Source organism: Tyto alba, unplaced genomic scaffold, assembly GCF_018691265.1.
Source record: "Tyto alba isolate M040663 unplaced genomic scaffold, T.alba_DEE_v4.0 Super-Scaffold_12, whole genome shotgun sequence".
Lineage (NCBI taxonomy): Eukaryota > Metazoa > Chordata > Aves > Strigiformes > Tytonidae > Tyto > Tyto alba.
Window position 1 is genome coordinate 3,542,553 of NW_024881274.1, and position 21,782 is coordinate 3,564,334.

The 21,782-nt window shown below is 60.0% G+C and overlaps 1 protein-coding gene across 4 annotated transcripts in view; it reads left to right on the forward strand.

The window, feature by feature from the left end:
* Positions 1-4,786: 4,786 nt before the first annotated feature.
* Positions 4,787-21,782, forward strand: part of KCNH6 (potassium voltage-gated channel subfamily H member 6) — a 33,799-nt gene continuing 16,803 nt past the window's right edge. For 2 of the 4 annotated variants that reach the window (XM_042787313.1, XM_042787314.1), the window contains exons 1-3: positions 4,789-5,057; positions 8,183-8,413; positions 16,860-17,015. In XM_042787313.1, coding sequence (XP_042643247.1) covers positions 4,982-5,057; positions 8,183-8,413; positions 16,860-17,015 — 463 coding nt within the window. In that variant the 5' untranslated portion in view covers positions 4,789-4,981. Of the gene's footprint in view, positions 5,058-8,182; positions 8,414-16,859; positions 17,016-19,912; positions 20,023-21,782 lie in introns of all 4 variants that reach the window. The other 2 variants (XM_042787312.1, XM_042787311.1) reach the window with 2 other exon arrangements.

Sequence of the window (21,782 nt, forward strand, 5' to 3'; positions counted from 1 at the left end):
GGGGGGGGGGGGGAACGTGTGGCCAAGCCCTCGGCCAGCCCCCCGGCCCCTCTCCCACCACACCCAGAAGGTTTCCAGCCAAACAGCCCCAGTGCAGCCGCTGCCAGCACCTCGCTCCCGTGGCTGCATCCTGCCCTTCCCCGGCCTTCCCTGCAGCATCGCCGTGAGTTATTGCAGCCGCCTGCTCGCCCCATCCATCCTCCCAGCCCCAAGGACTGCGGGTGAGTCACGAGCCGGCTCTGTGCCTCAGTTTCCCCCCGCTGTGCGGCAAGGATGGGCAGGAGGCCAGTGTGGCCGCCGTGAACCGAGCGTGTCACATCCCGGAGCCAAGTCCCCACAGCTTTTCCTGCTGCTTCCGAGTGGGAAGTGGCTCTTGTCAGGAAACAACGTCTGTGACTTGGTTTAATGTCACCAAGTCCATCCCAGGTTTGCAGCCTCCCATCAGGCCTCCCCTCGGATGGTGGCGGAAAGACCAGGCTCATGAGGGTTAATTTTGGCTGCACATTTAACCATTGTTTGGTTTGGGTGGTTTGGTTTTTTTTTGGCTTTTTTTTTTTTTTATATATATATATATATATATATATACTTGGCAAACAAACAGTGCAGTGGTGAAAGCCTGGAAAAAATGTCAGGATTTGGAGTGGTGGGGTGGAGGAGGGGGCCAGGGCAAGGATCCTCCTTTCCCCTGCAAAATCTGTTCACAGCCACAATTTCTCCCTCCGCTGTCACATCGCTGGAGCATCTTCCCAAAGTGAAGGGCAAAGCAGGGGCATGAACCGTGCCAGGCAGCCGGGACACCTGAGCCTGTCTGGGGACAGCCCTGGGGACTGCATGCAGCTTTGGGGACCGCGAGAGCTCTGTCTCTCCCTTGCCGGCTGTGTTTGCAGTGCGGCTCTAATTACAGAAATGTGAAGAAATGCCGTCTCTGGTTGGCAAACATTTCTCCCAGCAAGTGCCAGCCAGCAGCTGCCGTGCTGGGATTTGAGTGGGTGCCTGTCCCCTCCATCCCACACCTTCCACCCTAAATCCACACGCCATTTCAAGGCTATACCCCCTTGCTTGACACACCTGCACCCGCCTGGGGCAGCCCCTCACTGGTACGGGTGATAATTTCCTGCACAGATTATAATTCCCTGCACTCCCAGGTGGCTCCTTATGACTTGTGCTGCAGGAGAAGGAGGGGGGAGGACACCCTTGGGAAGCACTCAGGTCTCCTTTGCCCTGGAAATCGGGTGGTTTCCCACTGATTCCCTGGGGTGTGGAAAGGAAGGAAAGAAGGGGAAAGGAGCAAAACCTCAAAAACACTCGATGAGGAGGAGGAGAAGAGGAAAGAACTGAGCATGGGAGGAGGAGGAGGAGGAGGAGAGCAGGGCAGGGAGAGAGAGGATTACTGCTTGGTTGAATTAGAGGGAGCCCTTCAGCTGCCTTGAACAGCAGGAGAATTTGCCCAGAGACCCCAATTCTTCCTATTTGGGATAAAATGTAAGCAGAGGATTAACTTCAAGCATATGCTTAAGACCCAGGGAATTGAAAGAAGTCCGGGCATCAAGTGCTCCAAGGAGAGCAGGGAGGCAGGGCAGGGACTGGCAGCCTCGTGGATGACCCGGCTCTGCAGGGATGCACTGGGGGGACTGGGAGAGCCGTGGTAGGATTAGAAGAGCCATGGGGGCACTGGGAGGCTCCTGGAGCTTAGTCAGTAATAACCTGAAAGGGAACGACATGACTCGACTCCACCTGTGAGCGCTGTATGGGAAGAGGGTTGGTAAGAGAGGCTCTTCCATCAGCCACAGGATGGGGTGAGACTCCCTGGCCAGAGAAAAGGGGGATCAAAGTGGCCCCACTGCCGTGTCCAGAGCAGGACAAGCCTTCCTGGGGTCACTCCACAGGCCCAGCCCTGACAGGGGCTGGGGAGGCCAGGGCTGTGCCCTGCCCCATGCCCAAATATTCCCTGGTGTCCCCACGCTCCAGCCTGCAGACCCACTCCCCGCCGGGGAGGTCTGCGAGCCGGCACGTGCCCTTAGCATCAGACACATCCATGTCCACGTGATGTGTCCATGAACATCCCAGACTGATTTATGGGATGAGAGGAGGGCAAGAGGCCAACCTTAAATCCTGACTGCCTGGTGATTAATAATCATAATTATGATCATATTAGCTGTAGTAATAATAGTTTGCTTTCCCTTGCAGAACTGGTCATCCAGGAATCTCAGAGCGGTTTCACAAGGCCAAGTGACCAACGTCCCTATTTTCCAGCAAGGAAATTGCGGCACAGAGCTGTCTCCCTTGAGTCACCCAGTATATCAACAAGAAAACAGAGAAGGCAGGAGCCTGGACTCTGTGTCCCTATCCCTCCCCCATGCTATTAAGCTGCATCTGTGTAATATAGAGCAAAACATCCTCCACGACTCGCAGTAAATCACAGCAGAGGCAGTGTGGAGAGTGGATGGGGGGAGATAATGGGTTTTTCACCCTCTTCAACAATAGAACAAGTTTTTTCTCCGCTGGGGAAGGCTGACTTCTATGAGAGATGGAGATAAAAGCAGCAGCAGGGCTCTGAAATGGGCCTGAAAGGGTACCTGCCTTTGCTCACCCACTTGCATTGCTGGCCCAGGGACAGGAGGCAACTCCGCCAGTCGAGTGCCCCATGGGCCCATCCCGGTCCCCATGTGTGTTGCTGAGGTGCACTGGCATATTAATTGAAAATCCCAGCAAAACACTCCTGATGATAATGGACCATAATCCTCTTAGACCAATTTCATGCCTGAAAAATTGTGCATAACAAAATAAGAATAGAAAGCCCCTCAGTGGACGCTGTCCTTAGCAGTGGGCCTGGGAGAAGAGGATGGGCCAGAGGGGATTTCTCGGGAAGGAAAGCGAGCTGGTCCCCTTGGCCTTCACCCCTGAGGGGCACCGAGAGGTGGGCAGGAGAAGAGCTGAACTTGGGGCTAGGTCTGGACATCTGCTCTAGCAGGGCAGTGTCGCCGTGGGACCCCTGTCTCCCGTAGAGCTCTGGGACCCACTGGGACCCCTGTTCCCTACAGACCCTTCTGTGGCCCCAGAATCCCAGGACCCCCCAGACCCTCCATGCCCCCAGAGCTCTCAGGACCCCCCAGACCCTCCATGTCCCCCAGAGCTCTCAGGACCCCCCAGACCCTCCATATCCCTCGGAGCTCTCAGGATCCCCCGGACCCTTCATGTTCCCCAAGCACCCTCCGTGCCCGCAGAGCCCTGTGCCAGGCCGGGTCCCCCCCCACGCCAAGCCCCCCCCCACCAGCAATTCCGCCCCCCCCCCCCACAGGCCCGCTCCTTCAGCACCGCGGAGAGTGGACAGCTCCAGGCGCGGGCCCCGCCCGGCCCCCGCCCCCCCCCGCCGCCCCCCGCGGGAACCCCTCGGGACCCCCCGAACTTCCTCCCCCAGCACTCGGCTCCTGCACCCCCTCTTCCATCCCTCTGCACCCCCCCAGCACCCCGTACTCTGCCTCCCCGCGCCTACGGGCACCCTCTCCCTTGCTGCACCCCTGCACCCCCTCCTCCACACCCTGCGCCCCTCAGCACCCTCTCCTCTGTTTCTGCACCCTTGCACCCGCAGACATCCCCTTGCCCCCACCCCAACACCTGTACCCACCGGTACCCCCCTCCTCCGCCACCTCCGCATCTCCTCCTCCACCCCTGCATCTCCCCCCCCCCGGCCGCCCCCTCACCACCTCCTGCACCTTCGCACCACCTCCACGCCCCCCTCCTCCCACCGCCCCCTGCACCCCGGCAGCCCCCTCCCCTTCTGCCACCCCCGGCACTCCAGCGCCCTCCAGCACCCCCTCCTCCGTCACCCCCCGCACACCGTCACCACCAACATTCACCACCACCCCCACCCCACCCCCCTCCAGCTCCCAGTACCCCCCAGCACCCCTCTCCAGCACCCCTTCCTTCACCACCTCCTCGGCCAGAACCGTCAGCACCCTTCACCTGCACCCCCACCGACCCCCCCATCCCCAGCACATCCTCCTGTCCCAACACCCCAATCCTCCAGCACCCCTCGCCTCAGGCCCCCAAGGACCCCACCTCCACCCCCCCATTACCCCCTGTCCCAGCCCCGCAAGGACCACACCACCACCCCCGCAAAAGCCGCCTACCCCAGCCCCCCCCCAGAAACCCACCTCCACCCCCCCTACCTCCTACCCCCTACCCCAGCCCCACAAGGACTCTGCGTCCAGCACCCCCATCACTCCCTACCCCAGCACCCCAGCACCCCAAAATCCTCACCTCCATCCCCCCAAGGACTCCCTGTCCCAGCCCCCCCCAAGGACACCACTTCCATCACCCCCTGTCCCAGCCCCCCGGGGACCCCACCTCCACCCCCAGCCCCCCCTGACCCAGCCCCCCCGGGACCCCACCTCCAGCACCCCCAGCACCCACCTGCTCCCCCCACCCCGCGCTCGCCCCGGAGCACCCCCCGGCTGCGGGGCCGGTGCCGTGCGGGGGGCCGCGGGATGCCGGGGGGGGGGGGGGACCGAGGAGACCCGCGGGGGGGGCGCGGGCGGGGGGTGCAGCTGCCCCCCCAGCCGCTGGTGATGCTGACAGCTCCCCCGGAGCCTCCGGCGAGCCGGGGCAGCGGTGACTAAGCACTTTGGGGATTTCTCCTCTTATTATTTTATTCTATTATTTTCTCCCCCTTTCAAGCGGGTCCTCCCCCCCTTCCCCCCTCCTTCCCCCCCCCCCCCCCCCCTCCATCATCCTCATCCTCCCCGGCCGCCCCCGCCCGGAGCCGGGCGCGGCAGGGCGGGCGGAGGGGTTCCCCCTTCCGGCCACCGGGAGCATGGGAGCCCCGGGCCGGCTCGGCTCCAGAGCTCGGCCAGCCCTGGGGTGAGGCGGAGCGGGGCCGCGCCGTGCCGGGCCGTACCGAGCCGCTCCGGGGCCGGGCCGCGCTCCCCGCCTCCCCCGCGGGAAGTTCCTCCGCTCCCGGGGCGCTCAAGGTGTCGGAGCGATGCCGGTCCGCCGGGGCCATGTGGCCCCCCAAAACACCTACCTGGACACCATCATCCGCAAATTTGAAGGGCAAAGTGAGTACCGCACCCCCGGCCCCGCTCCCGCTCCCCCCCGCGGCTGCGGGCGGCACCCCCCCCCCCCCCTTCCCCCCCAACTTCGGGGCACAGCGGGGAGCAGAGGAGGGGAACAGGCGAGAGTGGGGCCACCCACAGGGTGTCCCCGGGGACATGAAGGCACCCCTGTGAGCTCCTGGGGCGGGGGGGCTGGGGGAAGAGGGGGTGGGCGACAACCAGGCAGTGTCCCCGCGGGTATTTATAGACAGGGTGACACAAGAGGGACGAGCGGTCCCAACCCGGTGGTCCCCCGGGGGCTGAGGACACCGCGCACCCCCCACCCCCCCCCCAGTCCCCGGGCTGGGAGGGGGTCCCTGGGGTGGTGGGGAGGGGGTCCCGGCTGGCAGGGCTGGGGGTGAGGGGTGTACGCCAGCACAGACGGGCTCGCTGCCTGTTTGCCTTCGACTCCGCGCTGCTCGGAGGCAGCCGTCCCTGGTGAAATGTTGCCATTTGCTGTTGCTTGGAGTAATCCCTTTATATGAATTTTTGGGCTGGTTTTTGATGTCAAATATAGCGAAGAGTTTGTGCGCATCGGGGAGCGCTGGGGTTTGCGTGCGGCTGGGCGGGGGCTGTGGGGAGGAGGCTGGTTGAGCACCCTGATGGGACTGTCCCCCCCCCCACACACACACACACAGCCAGGGACAAGGGGAGGGGGGACAGAGGACGGGGGTCACCCCAAGGGCTGTGCCGGGGGGATGCTGTGGGGTGCTGGGGCTGTTCGCTCCCCACCTCGCTGTGGTTTTTCTCCGGTGTCCGAGTTTGCCGGGTGGGCAAACGTCCCCGGCGCTGCCATCCCTGCCAGATCTGCGCTGCCTGCCCTGGCAGTGAGTGACGTGACCCCGGGGACGGGAAGCGAGAAAAACTGTCCCTGGTTCCTATCAGTCCCCGCTGGGAAGCGGCGGCTGGGGAGCAGCGGGGGCACGCAGCGAAGCGTGCCAGCGGGGAAGCGGCCAGGCCCCCTCGTCCCTGCCTGCGCTCTGCCAGCCATGGCGGGCACCAGCTGGGTTCTGCCGAAACGTTGCCCCGCGCTCCCCCGCGGCAGCTTCGTGGCGTGACAGGTGTTAGGAGACACCAAACCAGCCCCCCCTGGGCTCCCCCCCCCCCCCCCCCCCCCCCGGTCACATCGCTGTCACTGTCACCCGCGGCCTCTCCTGCTTGTGGGTGCCTTTACACCCACCCCCCCCGCAGCTCCCATGGGTGCAGCTGCACCCGGTGAGTCCCCACCAGAACCAGAGGGGCCCAACTCTTCCCTCCCAGCACCAGTGCAGAGCCCCGGTATTGCATGACGAGGGGGAATCTGCAGGTGAGGTCAGGGCAGAAAGCAAATCTGGGGGGAAAATACCCCCAAGAAGACCTGGCTCTGCAGCTCCTTCCCAGCCCGGCCTTGGTCACATCCCCTGCGCTCCGCACGGCTTGCTCCGGCACCCTGCCAGCCCTGTAAATCCCATCCTGCGCCAGCCCAGCCTGGATCCGGCCCCCGGGGCCGGCACTGGATGGGGAAACGTTCATCCCAGGTGGGGAGCGCGCCCCAGGAGCGGGGCTTCAGGGGAAGGTCCCCTCCCTCTGCTGCTTTCCAGCTGACAGAGCAATTCGGATAGAGAAGGATGGGGAAGAGGGAACTGGGAAACATTTGGCCGTGATGGTTTGTGCTGTTTGCGGCACCGGCGCCAGCGTCAGCCCTGCATGGGAGGGAAAGGTGCTGGGGTGGGAGTCCCCCGCAAAGGGCCACCAAGGGCTGTCACAGGGTGGGATGAAGCAGGAGACCTCGGTGCGGCATTCCTGGGGGCACTGGTTTGACTGGGAGGCATCCTTCAGAGCTGAGACTCTGCAGGTGACATCAGGGAGAGCCCCGATGTTGTGGGGAAGGGGTCTCCCCACCCCACCGGGTCCCGGCGCTGGGTGCCGCAGCCGTGCGGAGGTTTCTCCTGCTTTTGGGTGAAATTCCCTGCGAGGCTGGAGCACAGCAGGGCTCTGGAGCACGCCGGCTGCAGATGCCATTCCTGGGTAATCCAGGAGATTAATTGGGCTGGGAGGCAGCCTCCAAACGGACCCTCTGCTCTGACCTGCCTCCGGCTCCAGCCGGGAGCCGATGCCAAACGCTGAGGGAGATGCTGCTGGGCAGGGCACAGCGCCGTCACATCAGCATCTGCAGCCCCCTGTCACATCCCAGCAAACCTGTCCCAGAGAGGATTCTCCCCAGCCCAGCACCTCCCCCGAGCTCCTTGAAAAAAATAAAAAAAATCAAACCAAATCAAAGCTCTAGGCTGGGTCTCCCCCAGGATAAGGACAGAAGTGGCTCCATCTGGGCTGGATGATATGGTCTGGGCAGCCCAGGTGGCTGCAGCGCCACTCCCTGCCTCAGTTTCCCCTCTCTTCCACCTGAGCCCTTTTCTTCTTGAGCACAGGGATCACGCAACCCAGCAGTGTCTGGATTTCAGATTCAGCCTGAAGGCACAATTATCCCATAAAACATTAGGAGAATCATTAGCGTGATGGGTTTCACCCGGCTTCCCACAAAGCCAAGCCTCACGCTCACTCCTCCTCTCGCCCCTTGCCTGACTTCAGTCAAATCTGAGCGAGGGTGGGAAGTCTCCAAGATAACGCAGGTCCCTGATAAGTTGCTGGGGAGGGGTGGATGCTGCAGCTCTTCCCTCTGCCTACAGTGCTGGTCGGGGACAGATTGCCCATGTATTAAACAGCAGCGAGTCCCCACATGCGAGCGGTGAGACGTTGATGCTGCACAAGTTGGCCCACCCCAGCAAAAATGGCCTTTACAGGGCCCCCCCCTTCCGGTCCCCCTGTCCCCATGGTCACCAAGTCACATGAAATTGGGGGAATTTTTTCTCTCTGAAGAACAGGGCAGCACCCAGGGTGCTGTGGGCTGGTGCCAGCCATCCTCCCCCCAGACCTGTCACCCGTGTCCCTGGGGAGCCCGTCCCTGCACAAGCCCCACGGTGGGTGGCATCACAAACCCCAAGCACCCCCCCCCACACACACACCTAGGCTGTCCCCCATCCCTGCGGGTCCCCACCACCCCGCTAAGCCTCGTGCTCTCCTGCCTTCCCCCCCCCCCCACCCCACCCCAGACCGCAAGTTCCTCATCGCCAACGCCCAGATGGAGAACTGCGCCATCATCTACTGCAACGACGGCTTCTGCGAGATGTTCGGCTACTCCCGCGTCGAGGTGATGCAGCGACCCTGCACCTGCGACTTCCTCACCGGCCCCGACACCACCAAAAGCTCCATCGCGCAGCTCACCCAGGCCCTGCTCGGCTCCGAGGAGTGCAAGCTCGAGATCCTCTACTACCGCAAAGACAGTAAGAGTCACTTTTGGGGGTGATTCGGTGGTGGGAGGCATCACCTGCCTGGGATTCGGAGTGTCTGAAGCTGGTGCTGGGAGGCGAAGGGGGTGTGATGCTACCGGGGTATCAGGATTGTACCCAGGCCCGGGGCTTTGCTGAGGGCGAGTCCAAGGTGGATCCCAGCAGGATGGAGCCGTCTCTGCTGTGTTGGGGCACTGGGGGCGTTGGGACCTCGAGTAATGGAAGTTTTTGCCAGATTATTTGGGAATCAGGTTGTTTGCGAGCCCTTGGTGATGGCTCAGATCTCCCAGGGCAAGCAATGGCATTGCTTGTGGCATCCCTGTGTCGTGAATGAGGATCCCGTGGGAAGCCCACGGAGGAGCCAGGCAGGGACACCGGTTTCCCGGTCTGTGCTCCAAGATGAGATGAGACAGACCCCCCGTCTCTGCCAAAAGTGGGTGCAGCCAATGGCCTCGGAGCTGCCTTTCCAGTGAGCAGGATGCGGCTGTGCGTGCACAGATGGAATTATGTTAAGATGAAAATGAAGCTTTGTTGGAAAATACTAGTGATTAGTTCTAATACTGCAGGAAGTTAAATAAATATTTAGTTCTTGATGCTGCAAACCAGCAGCAGTCAGGGCTCCCAGGGGTGGGAGGAATGCATATTGGGTGCTCACTAGATGTTAAAAATATTAAGTATTTCCTTTTTTCAACCCGCTGGGGTTTCCCATGGCTTTAGATGGTATTGATTGGCCTGAGCAAGGGGCTGCACCCCGCCGTTGGCAGCTCCCTGGGCAGCAGGATGGAGGAGAAACAACTGGAAGTGAAGGGAAGGAGAAGGCAGGAGTCCTGGCTCCCAGCCCGGCACACTATCTCCGGGGCTGAGACCCGGGTGTCCTGGCCTCCCTCCCAGACCCTATCTCCCGGGCTGGCATCCAGGTGCCGGCGTATCAGCCCCGGGAATTATCCGCTGGCAGCACCTCTTCCTGTTAACCCGCACGGTTAACCTGGCGGGGCTGGACCCAGTGAGGTGACAGGATCGGGCCGCTCCCCAGCTGCATTTCCCATATCATTTTCTTCCCATCCTCACTGAAGGGACCCGGTGGAGGCTTTTCCCCGGGGGGTCAGTCCCGGGGGAAGCGGGGCCAGCGAGCGGTGCCAGGGCTGGGCTGCAGGTGCCCCCTTGGCCGCCGCGGTTTGCAGGGGGCTGGCTGGAGCCCAGCGCAGCCCGGGAGGCACGAGGAGAAGCGGGCACATGCTGTCCCCCTGCTCCCATCCCAACACCAACGCGTGGCCATGGCAAGGACAGCGTGTGCAGCCCTGTTCCTCCCCACTCAGGATAGTTTCCCCATGCCCCTCCCCAGGCACGGCTTGGCTGGGAGCTGGATCCAACACCGTCCTCCCCACTTTGAAGCGTTCCCACCAGGCTCGCGGGATGCTCGGTTCTCTTCTCAAAGACTTGCTCTTTCTCTAGGCCATGGGAAACTCTTGGCGCAGCTCTGAGCTGCTTTCTTCTCTATTTTATTAAAAAAAAAAAAAAGGGGGAAAAAAAAAAAGCCCAGAAGCAAGCCCTTCATGTCTATTTTTAAAACCCAGCCCCACCAGCAATATGCTTTCCAATTGTTTCCCCCCAGCACTCAGCCTGCAACTGCTCAGCCCATTATAAATGGGTCTTATCGGCAAAGAAAAGGCCTTTGCATTATAGGGAGCTGCTGCTTAATTAGCCGGCGGAGGCTCCGAACCCGTCTGTCCTCCTTTTCATACTGGCAGCACCAATCTCCAGCCTCGACCTGCTGTTTATTACTGCGGTACTCCTGGCTCTGCAGCTCGCGGGGTTGTTTCCTCGCTTTTCTGGTTGCCAGTGACAATATTAGATCCCAAATCTGCCTGTTGGAGCCCCCCAGCAAGGCCAGGGCGGCATGGGTGGAGGTAGGTGGGAAGGGGAGCACCCATGGGTGCCCGGGCAGGTGGCTCTGCCCGTGCACAGGCAGGATGCTGTATGATGGGGTGATGCATGTCCCTGGGGACACCCATGCTGTCATTAGCTAATTATAAAAGGAGCCATGGATGCTGATAGTGAGCCCAGCTCTGGGCAGCCGAAATGAAGCCAGGAACCAAGCCCAGTTGGGGGAAGATGGGACCAACCCAGCATGGGACATTGTCCCTCCCTGCCATGGGAGCCCAAAAAAAGCCTTGGAAAGAGGGGAGAGCCCGGCCGTGGCGCGTTTGGGCACTAATCCCCCACTCAAAGCCGGTAGATCAGTGAAAAGTTAATTTCCTTACAAGATGCTGCACAGCTGGGGCTGCCCCAGCCAGGGGGGGTCATTACAGGATCAGGCTCTGCCGGGGCAAGGAGCAGCCATGGCCACCAGCCCCGGGGCCACACTCCCCCACCGTGTCCAGGGCTGAGCCAAGCTCCCTCCAGCATCCCCTGGGGACAGCAGCGAGGGGCTGGCAGGGCTGAGCTGCACCCAGGCTTGGGATTTTTCCCCCTCCAAGGGCGATGTGCTTCACAGTGAAGCCACCGGCGAGAGCCCCCAGGGTCCCCAGAGGGGGGCTGGTGGCCACAGGTGCTGGGCACCACGGTGCTGGCATGGCCCGAACGGCAGCAGCTGGCCGTGCCCCAGCGCTTCGCCGTTAATCTGTGTGAATGGGATGTTTATGAATATGAAAGGGGAGATGCAGGGCCGAGACAGCCCGAGCAGCTGGTGGGGCAGCCATCGCCTGCAACCCCAGCCCCTTCATCCCGGTCCCCTCCCCGGGCAGAGCCCACAGCTTGTCCCGCCAGCAGCAGCAGTTTGTGCCGGTCCCCTGGGACCAGGGATTAGGGACCAGATCAGCCTGGCAAACTCGTTACACTGGTGCTGTAAAATGGGATTTCCCCCGGGGAGCTCCAGGAGGAGGAGGGAGGTGACAGGAGCGATTGGGGCACCCGGTGTCACCCAGGATGTCCCCTCGCAGCTCCCCACAGGGTGCCTGAGCAGGCAGCTGCAGGGCTGGCAGCCAGGCAGGCGTGGGTTGCGGAGTGTCACCACACCCAAAGGAGACAGGGGGACTCGTGTGACATGTCCCCTCTGTCCCCAGCCCAGGGCACATCCATAGCATAGCAGCCACCTCTCCAGCAGCCACCTGCCAGGAAGCCCTGGCTAAGGCAGGTGGGGATGATCCGGCCAAGGTTCCTCCGTGCAGCTTTATAAACAGCAACGTGTGACGTGCCCAGCGGGCTCACTGAAATCAAGAGGGCAAATCCCACCGGCAGCTGCCGGATCCTGGCACCATCAGGGCTGGGGGCAGGTGCTGCTGCCCCATGGGGGGACAAAGCAGGATGGAGGGGACCTCCCAGGTGGCAGAAAAGCAAGGAGGCACAGCCAGCTGATAAAACCCCAACCCCAACTTGAGCTCTGCTTGTAAAAAACATGGGGTTTAAGCCAAGCTGGGGCCATTTGCTTTGTGTTTGGGGACAAAGCAGGATGGAGGGGACCTCCCAGGTGGCAGAAAAGCAAGGAGGCACAGCCAGCTGATAAAACCCCAACCCCAACTTGAGCTCTGCTTGTAAAAAACGTGGGGTTTAAGCCAAGCTGGGGCCATTTGCTTTGTGTTTCTTTAAGGGTTGGGCTTGGCAGAGCCAGGCTGTGACCTCGGGAAAGGGACAGACATCATGGCCCCACTCCAGATGGGGACTTATAAACATCCTGCCTTGCAATGGCAAACGCTCTGGCCCCGGAGATCCCGTGCTGTGGGGCTGATTCTGCCATCCCTGGCACGGCTGTGCTGCAGCTCCAGCCACCTCTGTTGCTCCAGCTCTGCCCCGGGGATGGCATGGTCAGAGGACAAGGCTGGAAGAGACAGGTTTTCCATCCTCTGCTGTTCCTCGGATGCTTTGTGCTCGGACCAGATGTCCCATGAACAGAGGGACCCCCAGCACCCCCAGGGATGTTTCCCGGGAGGCTTTTTCCTGAAATCCTTGCCCTGGCAGAGCCCCCAGTTCCCACCCCAAACCCTCCATTCCCATCCTCACCGGCTGTTGCATTCCCAGTGGGAGGTGGCCCCGTGTGCCATGGGGACAGGGCCCTTGGGATGGCTCGGACAGTCCTGGGAAACGCTGTCAGCACTGCAGCTTTGGCCGCACAGTCCCGCGCTAAGCTGGAATAATTCCTGCGGCCGGTGGGGATTTAGCGAGGGAAGGACCGTGGGCCTGGATGCGGCCACTCGCTTCGCTTGCCACGGAGGTTAAGCTGCATTTTGCCAACGTCCTGTATTGATCCAGGACACTTTTTGGCTGCTGGCGATCAGAGCATTCCCCCCACCTGCACCCCAGAACATCCCACTGGGCTTGGAGGCATCCTCCTCATGGGCACGTTGTCTGTGGGTACCCTCGGTCTGTCGACCCTCCTGGTTTTCCCCTTCTACTGCTGCTTCTGACCAGCGAGCTCCACACCAAGCGCAGAAATCCCTGCTATTCGTCATCGCACAGGGGCAACCTCCTTCCCGCCGCTGTTACTTAATAAGGTCATTTTAGCAGTTCGGGGGTTGCTGCAAGGAGCATTTTCGCTGGTCTGGTGTCACAGCGGGTTTCAGTCTCCCAATGCCCCGTTTAGATGTGGGGAGAGGGGCCAGTGCAGACCCTGCGGTGCACATCCCCTCCCGGCACAGGGGGACACAGACTGGGGTGCGGGGGCTCCCCAGCACCCATCGCTCACCCCAGACCCCAAGGGAGACCCATCTCCCACCGCCTCAGCCCCCCCCCTCCATCATTTTCCATCCCGCCTCGAGGATTTGCTTTAGGGCCTTCCAGCAATCTGCTCTTCCCTTTGAAGTTTCTACCCAGCCCCGACGCTGATTTATCCCTGGACTGGAGCAAGGCTCAGCCCTCCGGAGCATCTCCCTGGGCGTGCCAGCCAGCCCCGGGGCATGGCTCCATCCCCATCCTTGTCCCTGTCCCCTCCGTGCCCTTCCCAGCCCCTCTCCTCCACTCCGTTATATAATACCACTATAGATTTAGCCACTCTGCCATGAGACCCTGCAGATTAAATCTCCCAGCTGGGGGGAGGGAAGGACTCGGTAAGAGCTGCGAGGGCAGATTAATAGCTTGCTTTTTTAATATTCATAACAATACTGGTTTGTGTCCGGCTCTCGGAAACCCCCGTGTCCTGTTGATTAGTTTAATACTGATGATACTGACAAATGCATTAACCACTGGCGGCTGTGGAGGATAAGAGGGCTCGGGAGGGAGGGCCCCCGATGATGACATTTTTGATGTTATTAAGTGCTCGCTTTTACGAAGGTCAGAAGACAACATGGGTCAGAAAGCACAAACCTGTGAGCGCTCGGCTTGGGGGAGGGTGGGCCGGGTGCTGGGAAGCTCAAACCCAGCCCAGGGTTTTAGGGAATGAGCTGTTTTTCCCAGCCCATGCAAACCCGTCGCATTGGGTGTGGGACCCTCCGAAACACCATCCACGTCGCATCCCTCCTGCCGAGCCCTCTCCGCAGCCCCTGGGCTGGGTTTCGCCCCAGACGGGCGCGCAGGCAGCCCCACGGCGGTGGCCACGGGGCGCAGGCAGGTTGTGAATGCCCCCGGGGCTCCTCTGAGAGATCATTTGGCGGCTGGATAAAATTAGATGGATGGAGACAGATTAGCTGAACAGCTGAAGGGAAGAGACGGGCAGATGGATGGCGACAGTCGATCGAGGAACGAGGACGGGAGCGCAGGGCTGGGGTCCCCCCCGGGGCTGGCTCAGCCCACTGGCACTGCTGCAGGTCTGGGGTGCCTGGGTTTTGGGGGGAAGGATGGGCAGGCTCACCACAGGGAAACCAAATCAGGGCAGAGGGTGCCAGGGGTCTCCCAGCTGTAGCCTCTTTGCGGAGCTGGGAGTACCCCAAATCACAGAGACCCCAAATCCTGGGGAACTGCCCTGGCTTTGGGCCAGGCTTAAAGGAACCTGCTGCTCCCGCCCCTGGCCCCGATGCTCCATCGTCCCCTTGACGCCGTCCATGCAATGGGGTGCAGGTCTGAGCCAGGCAGCGAGCTCTTGGCATGCAGGGCTGTGCCTGGCAGGGCCACTTTTGGGGTGATTCCGCTGGTTTTGAAGCATTTCACACCCAACTAACTTCTGGTCATCCCTGAACTGGGGTCAGGCAGTTACACTAGATGATCATTGTAGGTCCCTTCCAACAGAAATAGTCTATTTAATTTAAGAAGGGATCAGCATGGGGGCTGGCAGCAGCATCAGCCAGGGCTGCTCAGGCTCAACACCTCCCACATTTGCAGGATCAAACCAGGCACCAGCTGCCTCCCAAACCCAGCCCCAGCCACCTCCCAGCTGCTCCTTATATCCCTCCAACTGGATGTAACTGGGCCCAGTTTTCAGCTGTTCAGCGCTGGCCATGGAATTAACCCTCTCCAGGGTTAATAGGGCCTGCCAGGATCCAGCTGCCAGGAGAACAGCTCAAAGCCATCCCCTCCCACCACCACAGAGGAGCTTAAGGAAAAGTGAAGCAGTGAAAGGGATGCGGGAGGGCAGAGCTTGTGAGCCAGGATCAAGATTCCCAGTCCAGGGGGGAAGCATGGAGCTGATGCCCATGGCAATGAACCCTGCTGGGCTGCGGGTCCCAAGGAGGTTGGTGATGCTTCAGAATCACCTGTGGGGAAAAAAAAAAACAACTCGTTTTATGACACACGGAAGGAGAAAGCATCTGATGCCGCTGGGCATCCCACACGCAGGCGAGCGGGCACACACGTGAACACCCCCTGCACACAGCATCCAGGGATGGCACCGCATCATCCCGCCGGGCACGTGCCACCTTGGCACCACGCAGGACACCTCACCCACTCGGCATCGCCTAAACGACACCGCTCACCTTTTAGATCTCTACATTTCCTGAGGAAGGGAGGGAAAAGGGCTCATTTCTTTCCGTCCCTGCTGGCTCCACACGCAGGCAGCCCACAGCGTGCCCGTGCATCCCGTCGAAACAGCTTTATCTGCTGAAAATCCCGCCCCACACCTCCTCCCCAGCTCACACATTTAAGTGGATTTCCTTTCCCTGTGGTGAACGATGAAATAAATAAAGAAAGAAAGAATCCCAGCTGCCAGGCCCTTTAAACGGATTTCGCCGTATCCATTTCTTTCCCGTTCTTGTGCATGTGTGTGTGTGTCTGTGTATGTGTACATCCCTGACGTCACGGCAGATTTTGAAGTTGCCCGATGCTGGCCATCTGCTCCTGATTACGGGAGGCCCTGAGCTCCTTAAAATTATATGCAGAAAGGCCGACATCTCCCTCCCGGCCAGAGCTTGGCCACGGCAAGAGTGGGAGAGCACTGGATCAGGCGGGCAGCACATCCCTGCCCGATCCACTAACCCCTGGAAGTCAGAGCACAGGGGGAAGGCGAGATCAGGAATCCACTCCCAGCAAAAACTGCTGTGGAAGGAGGTTGCTTTGCTCTGTACCGGCTGGGCAGTGGTACCTGTTGCTCCATTGTTTCTCGGAGGTTTGGGGTAGGAGCCCAAGGGGGGATTCAGGGGATTTTGCCAGGGGCTTCCGCTCCGCTCCCACCAGTGCCAAAGCAACAGGAGACAGCTCAAGGAAGGGACCCACAGTGGTTATAACTTTGGGTAGGGTTTTTTAAAGATCTGAGGGGAATAAAACTGGCAAGGGAGGTGGGAACCCCCACCCTGTATCCTCCACTTGCTGCTTTGGGAAAGGCCTGCAGGTATTTTTGGGTGCCCCTAATGGCAAACTGGTGCCCGGCTGCCAGCACAAGCAGAGCCACGGAGTCGAGCTGGCATCCAACAGTCAAATCTATATGGCTGAGTTCAGGGTCCCCCCCCCCGCAGCCCACCTCACTCCCAGGACACCGAGCCAGTCCTTGTGCCTCCCTGTGCCTCAGTTTCCCCAATGCAGGAGTGAGACGAGGCTGTGCCTGACCACTCCACGCCAGTGCCTTTAGGGGATGTCCTTGGGGACCATCCCACCGATCCCACCACCTCCTGCTGCCTGGGGTCGGGTCAGGGCACGCAGTTGGGCTCACCCCCATTGCCCACATCCAGGATACGAGATGGCTGAATTCAGTCCCCAAAAACTGCCTGGCAATTGCAGGGCAATTAGCTACAGTGTGATTACAAGCAGCATGCTTAACGAGGTTAAACCACTACCTGGGACATTCTGAGTTCTTAATTACCTACTCTTTAATTGCTGCTCTAAAGTACATTAATATAAATGACTGTCTGGGACAAAAAAAAAAAAAAAAAATCAAGATGCAATCTGTGTGAGCTGGGATGCTGCAGACATACCACCCTTTCCAGGGCTCCGATCATCTTCCAAATCCCCCACTCCCCCTCAGCAGGGATTACACCCACCAAAGTGCTTAAAAAACTACTTTTCTGCCAAAAGCGTTTTGTGCTGGGGGGGTGGGCAGGCAAAGCCCCTTGTGCAGCCCTCCCCTGAGCCTGTCTCTGCTCATCAGCCTCGTGTTTCCGCTGCCTGGTGGACGTGGTGCCGGTGAAGAACGAGGACGGCGTCGTCATCATGTTCATCCTCAACTTCGAGGACCTGGCCCAGCTCATCGCCAAGAGCGCCAGCCGGAGCCTGCACCAGCGCCTGTCGCAGAGCTGGCGCGGAGGTGGGTGTCACCGGGGTCGGTGGGGACGGCGGGAGGGCAGCGCAGCATCCTCGGGGCTATCCCCCCATCCCACGGTTCTCTCGGGAGCTTGTGGGGGCTGACGGAGGCACCCGTGGCTGGGCAGGATGCCGCACCCTGGGGCTGAGCCCCGCTGAGTACCCAGGAGCAAAGGTTTGTGTTTCTGCACAGCCGCAGCTCTGCCAGCTCAGGGACTGACCCAGCCAAATGCTAACTGGGTGAAAAAAGGCCGTTTGAGCTGGCTGGGCTCCCCACTCAGCCCCTTGCATGCACACCAGCCCGCACACGCCTCCCGAATCCCTGGGGACAGGGGTGGGGACCAACCCCCCCTGCACAAGAGGGTGCATTTTTAAGGAGAGGGTGTCTCACTGCGGGCAGAGCTGCGGAGCCCCTCTGCACACCCCCAGCCTCGCTGCGTCCTTTCCACGTTTAACGCTGGGAGGCTTTTTCTGGCAGCGCCTCGGGCCTCTCCTGCGTGCCTGCAGCACCGCGTTGGCTGGGGCAGGAGGTGCTGGTATGGGACAGGACCCGTGGGCAGGGTCGTCGGGAGGGCCAGGGGACATTTGGTGTCACTGACGGCATGGCTGCGCTATGGGGACGTCACCGAGGCAAATGGCACAAGGATGGTTGTGCTGGGATGGCTCTGAGCCGGCCCTGGCTTTGCGCCGCTGTTCCCTGCTGTCCCAGGCTCATCCCAGGGTTTTGTGGGGCTTTCGGAGGCAGTGGAAAATTCAAATTCCCTTTTTTGGGAAGGCTGGATCAAAGAGAAGCCGTGGTGAGGCTCTCAAGAGGATGTGGATACCCAGGGATGTAGATGTTAGACTTGACCATAGGAAGGAGAGCTGTAGCTTCTAAATATCCTCCTGCTACATGCCCCTCAGTGCCAGTCACCTATATTTTAATCAGGGAAATAATCCTACATCTATCTTCATGCAAACCCCGCCTGGGGAAGCGGGTTGCTAGCGGGAAGCTTTGGGCAGGCCTCAAAGCAAAGCTGTGGGAGCAGCCCAGGTCTGTCCCCCCATGGCACATGGGGGTGGCAGAGCGGGACCGGGAGCGGAGCCAGGGCCGGGGCCACATCGGGGACCAACAGGGACCCTTCACACTGCCCGTTGTATCGGTACAGTAACGTGAGTTTCAACACATTCACACATGGTGTATATATACATCCCAGAGCTATTAAGGTGTTCGCGTGCATGGCAGCGGGTACCAGCGGAGGAGCTCTGTGTGGTGGTGGGTTTTATATGTCCTCAGGCCAGACATACGTACACGGGACTTATGGACATATGCGTGTGAATGTATATATAACCTGTGCATGGGTTCCTATGTCTATGAAGTGATGAGTTTTATATTTTTGGTGTATTGCTTTAGTACCAGTTACCCTCTATGCATGGACTGCTGAGGAAATCCTAAATTCCGGCACCGGTGTTGCTTTGCAGCCCTGTCAGCTCTCAGTACATCTTGAAGTACGATGCATCCGTACCCCACCCCATCCCAAGATGTACCTTTGGCAGCAAAAGGCACCCAAATAAAAAGGGTACCGATTGCTTTCCTGCGCGTTGGCGGTTGCGCTGCGCATCGCAGGGAGCGTTGCTCGGGTTTCCCGCTCCAGCGCCGGGGAGTGCGGAAAGGCCACAGCTGCTGGCGCCAGCCCAGATCGGTCTCTCGTGCACGGGCTTTCTGACTCAGTCTTTAATTACACGGCTGCAGGCGGCTGCGTTGCCGGTCCCTGGCTCACTGGTGCGCAGGGAAAGCCGGCTGCTTTGCTTCTTCCAGCTGAAAAGCTGCTCTGGGGATGGGGGGAGCGGAGGGAGCCCGCACGGGTCCCCCCCATCAGTGGGGGCATTTTTGGGGAGCTGGGCAGGTCGGGAGCCTGCCCGAGCAGCTCGGTGGTGTGTCAGGGCTCAGTGAAGGAAGCAAATCCTGCCAAAACTAAAATGCTCCTCAGTGTGCTGCTTTTTCAAAGAGGACAATGGCTTTGCGGAGCTTGTGTTGCATCCCATGCGCCCTGGGGTTTAGACCACATTTGGTCCAGTTAGTGAGTATAACTGGTGCTGCTGGGGATCGGATGAACCCCGGGGCTGACCTGGGCCCCAAGGCAGCAGGGCACGAGCCTGGCTGCTCACACTGACTCGGTAGTAGCAGGCGGCTGCGGTCTGCTCCACGGACCGGCACTAGAAGAGGACAAGTGACTTTGTACTGGGTGTCACAACTGGGGGCACTGGGTCCCGCTCTGGGCACTGCGGTTCCTCTCCATATCCCTGAACCTCCTGAACCTCTTTCACAGCTCCTTGCAGCCCCGGCTGTCCCTCGCCCTGGTCCCAGTCTCCAGCGAGGTGGTCTCCTGGTCCCCTGTGATGGCAGCAAGGGAAACCCCCCCTCTTTGGTCTAGCATCCCTCACCTAAAATCCAGAACAACTCCAGGAACAAAATTGCTAGAACTATTCTTTTTAATGCCTTGGTAACTTACCATCTCTCTTATGTGGTTTTTTTTTTTTCCTTCCAAGTCCCACCAAGGAGATTTAGAGGCTCAATTTCATCCAGGTCCAAATCCCTTAAGTGGCTTTAACCTCTTTTATTGGCTTAGGGGTGCTCTGCACCTTTCCCGTCTTGCATCCACCGTTGTAGGGGACTCTCCTCCAGCCCAGCAGTGCTTTCTGCCAGTTCAGGGTCTGCCTTGAGCACGCGGCGGTGTGATGGCATGGGAATAGCGAGTGTGTTGGAGGAGGAAGGGCCACGCAGCACGTACGTCCCCCAAAGCCACCCAAAATTCTCCGTAGCCTCTTCCCCTGCCACCATCCCGCCCCATCTCGCTCCAGCCATCACGTGCAGCTAGGTTACATCTGTCTCTCTTGTGTTTTGTTTTTCTTTTTAACAAGGTCAAGGTAGGAGGTTGAAGTTTAGTCTCCCGTCCCTGCGGCGACTCAAAATCCAGCGGAAATCTCTGCCCACCAGTGAGTTTGATGGAGTAGCCATTGACTATGGAAAGGTAACCGTAGCCTTTGTCTGATATAAGCCCATGCCTCAGGCCAGGTCCCAGCGCTCTTCCTCCGCTCTCCCCATCCTGCTCTCCCTCGGCTGCTGTGGCTCGGGCCATATCCGGCGGTAGGGGCTGAGCACTGGTCCCGGCAAGGGCTGGCGGTGAGCGGCGGTGCTTTGGTGGCGTGGGGCAGAGCTAGGCAGAGCTGCTCCGCGGGGCACGTGCCGAGGCTTGCGGGGGGAGCGGGAGACACGCTGAGCTGGTGGGCGCCGCTGCCGAAGCTGGGAGGAAGGTCTGGCTCTGTAGAGCAAGTTGTCTGGGATGGTGGAGCTCCAGGGAGTTGTCCCCACCTCAAGGAAGGGTTGTGCTGGTGACGGCGGGAGACTGGAGCAGGTCTGCTCTGAGCAGGGACTGGCAGGGACTTGCAGGCAAACCTCGAAAGGGCACATTTCCCCACATTTTCCTGGCAGGGGCCAGGCAGCACAGGCTTCTCGGTCCTCCAGCAAAGACTGGGCTTTCCGTGAAGGAGGGTGACACTGTCGTTGCTGACATGATGAGATTGAGTTGGTGAGACTTCTTTAGAGATTGCTGTTCTTGGTGGCTTCTTGTCTGTCAAAAGTGCTCAAGGTACCTCCAGGCAAAGACGTGTTGTTTTCTGAAATGCTGCAGCTCGAAGCGCAGGGCTGTGGGAGGAGGCTTTTGCTCTGCTAATGCATCCCCGGGCACCAGGTTCTTGCTGTGCTGGATGTATTGAGACAGCCTAGATAAAGCTGCTTCCCAAAATTACAGACATGATGAGGTGAAAGGTGCCTGTCTTCTCAGATATTGTGTTTGTGGCAAGTTGAAGACGTGTAGCCTTACCAGATGCTCTGGGTGTGTTGCTCCTACGGACACCAGCGCTGCTAAAGGCTCTGGTTACCCCCAGGTTGAAGCTGCTTGGTACACTGCAATGTTTCAGGTGTGCACACATGGAAGATGTGCATTGAGGACAACCTGATGATCCACCGCTTTGGTGGAGCTTGGTCAAGTGGGGGCAGCCCAGCAGATGAAGGGGCAGCCAGCAGCCAGCCCCTCCAGGCACCCCATCCTAAAACCTGCATTAAGGTCCTTAAGGATGGTGAGAAGTGCCACAGTCCCTCCCGTGGGTACATTTGGTATGGGCATAGACCCATAGGTTTCTGCTCCAGAAGGTTGTTGCTTTGTGAACCCCTCTGCAGAAGTTGTTAAAGGCTGGAAACTCTTCAGGGAAGAAGGTTTAGCGATGGCTAAGGGTTGCTGTAAGAGAAGGACTACACATGGTCGAATTTGCAAGCCCAGCAGCTCCTCCAGTGTTTCCTGGTGCAGAGCACACCCTCCCCCATAGACACCAGCACAGGACCCCTGGTGCAGACCCTCGGTGGTGGCCTGAGCTCTTGCAGCAGGTGAGGGAAGGGGAGGTCCAGCGGTGGGACGTAGGGTCACCTCGGAATAGCACACGGCAAGGCAGGTACTTCAGGCAGGCCTATCCCTAGGGTCTCCTCTTCTCTTCTTGCTCTGGCCTGCTTCCCAGCTGCGCAGCATCGCCTTGCAAACCACCCCGCGGCCACCCAGCCTCCGGTAGGAGCTGGTGGGAGGTAGGAGCTGCCAAGTCCCCGAGGACTCGGTTGCCCCACCACAAAGCAGGTTCTGGTCCCGGTTGGAGGTGACCTCAGGAACCGCAGCGCTTCCCAGCCCTCTGCCCCTCCTCTTACCTCCCCCAGCTCCCCCCTTTCCCCCCCCCCCCCCCAGCA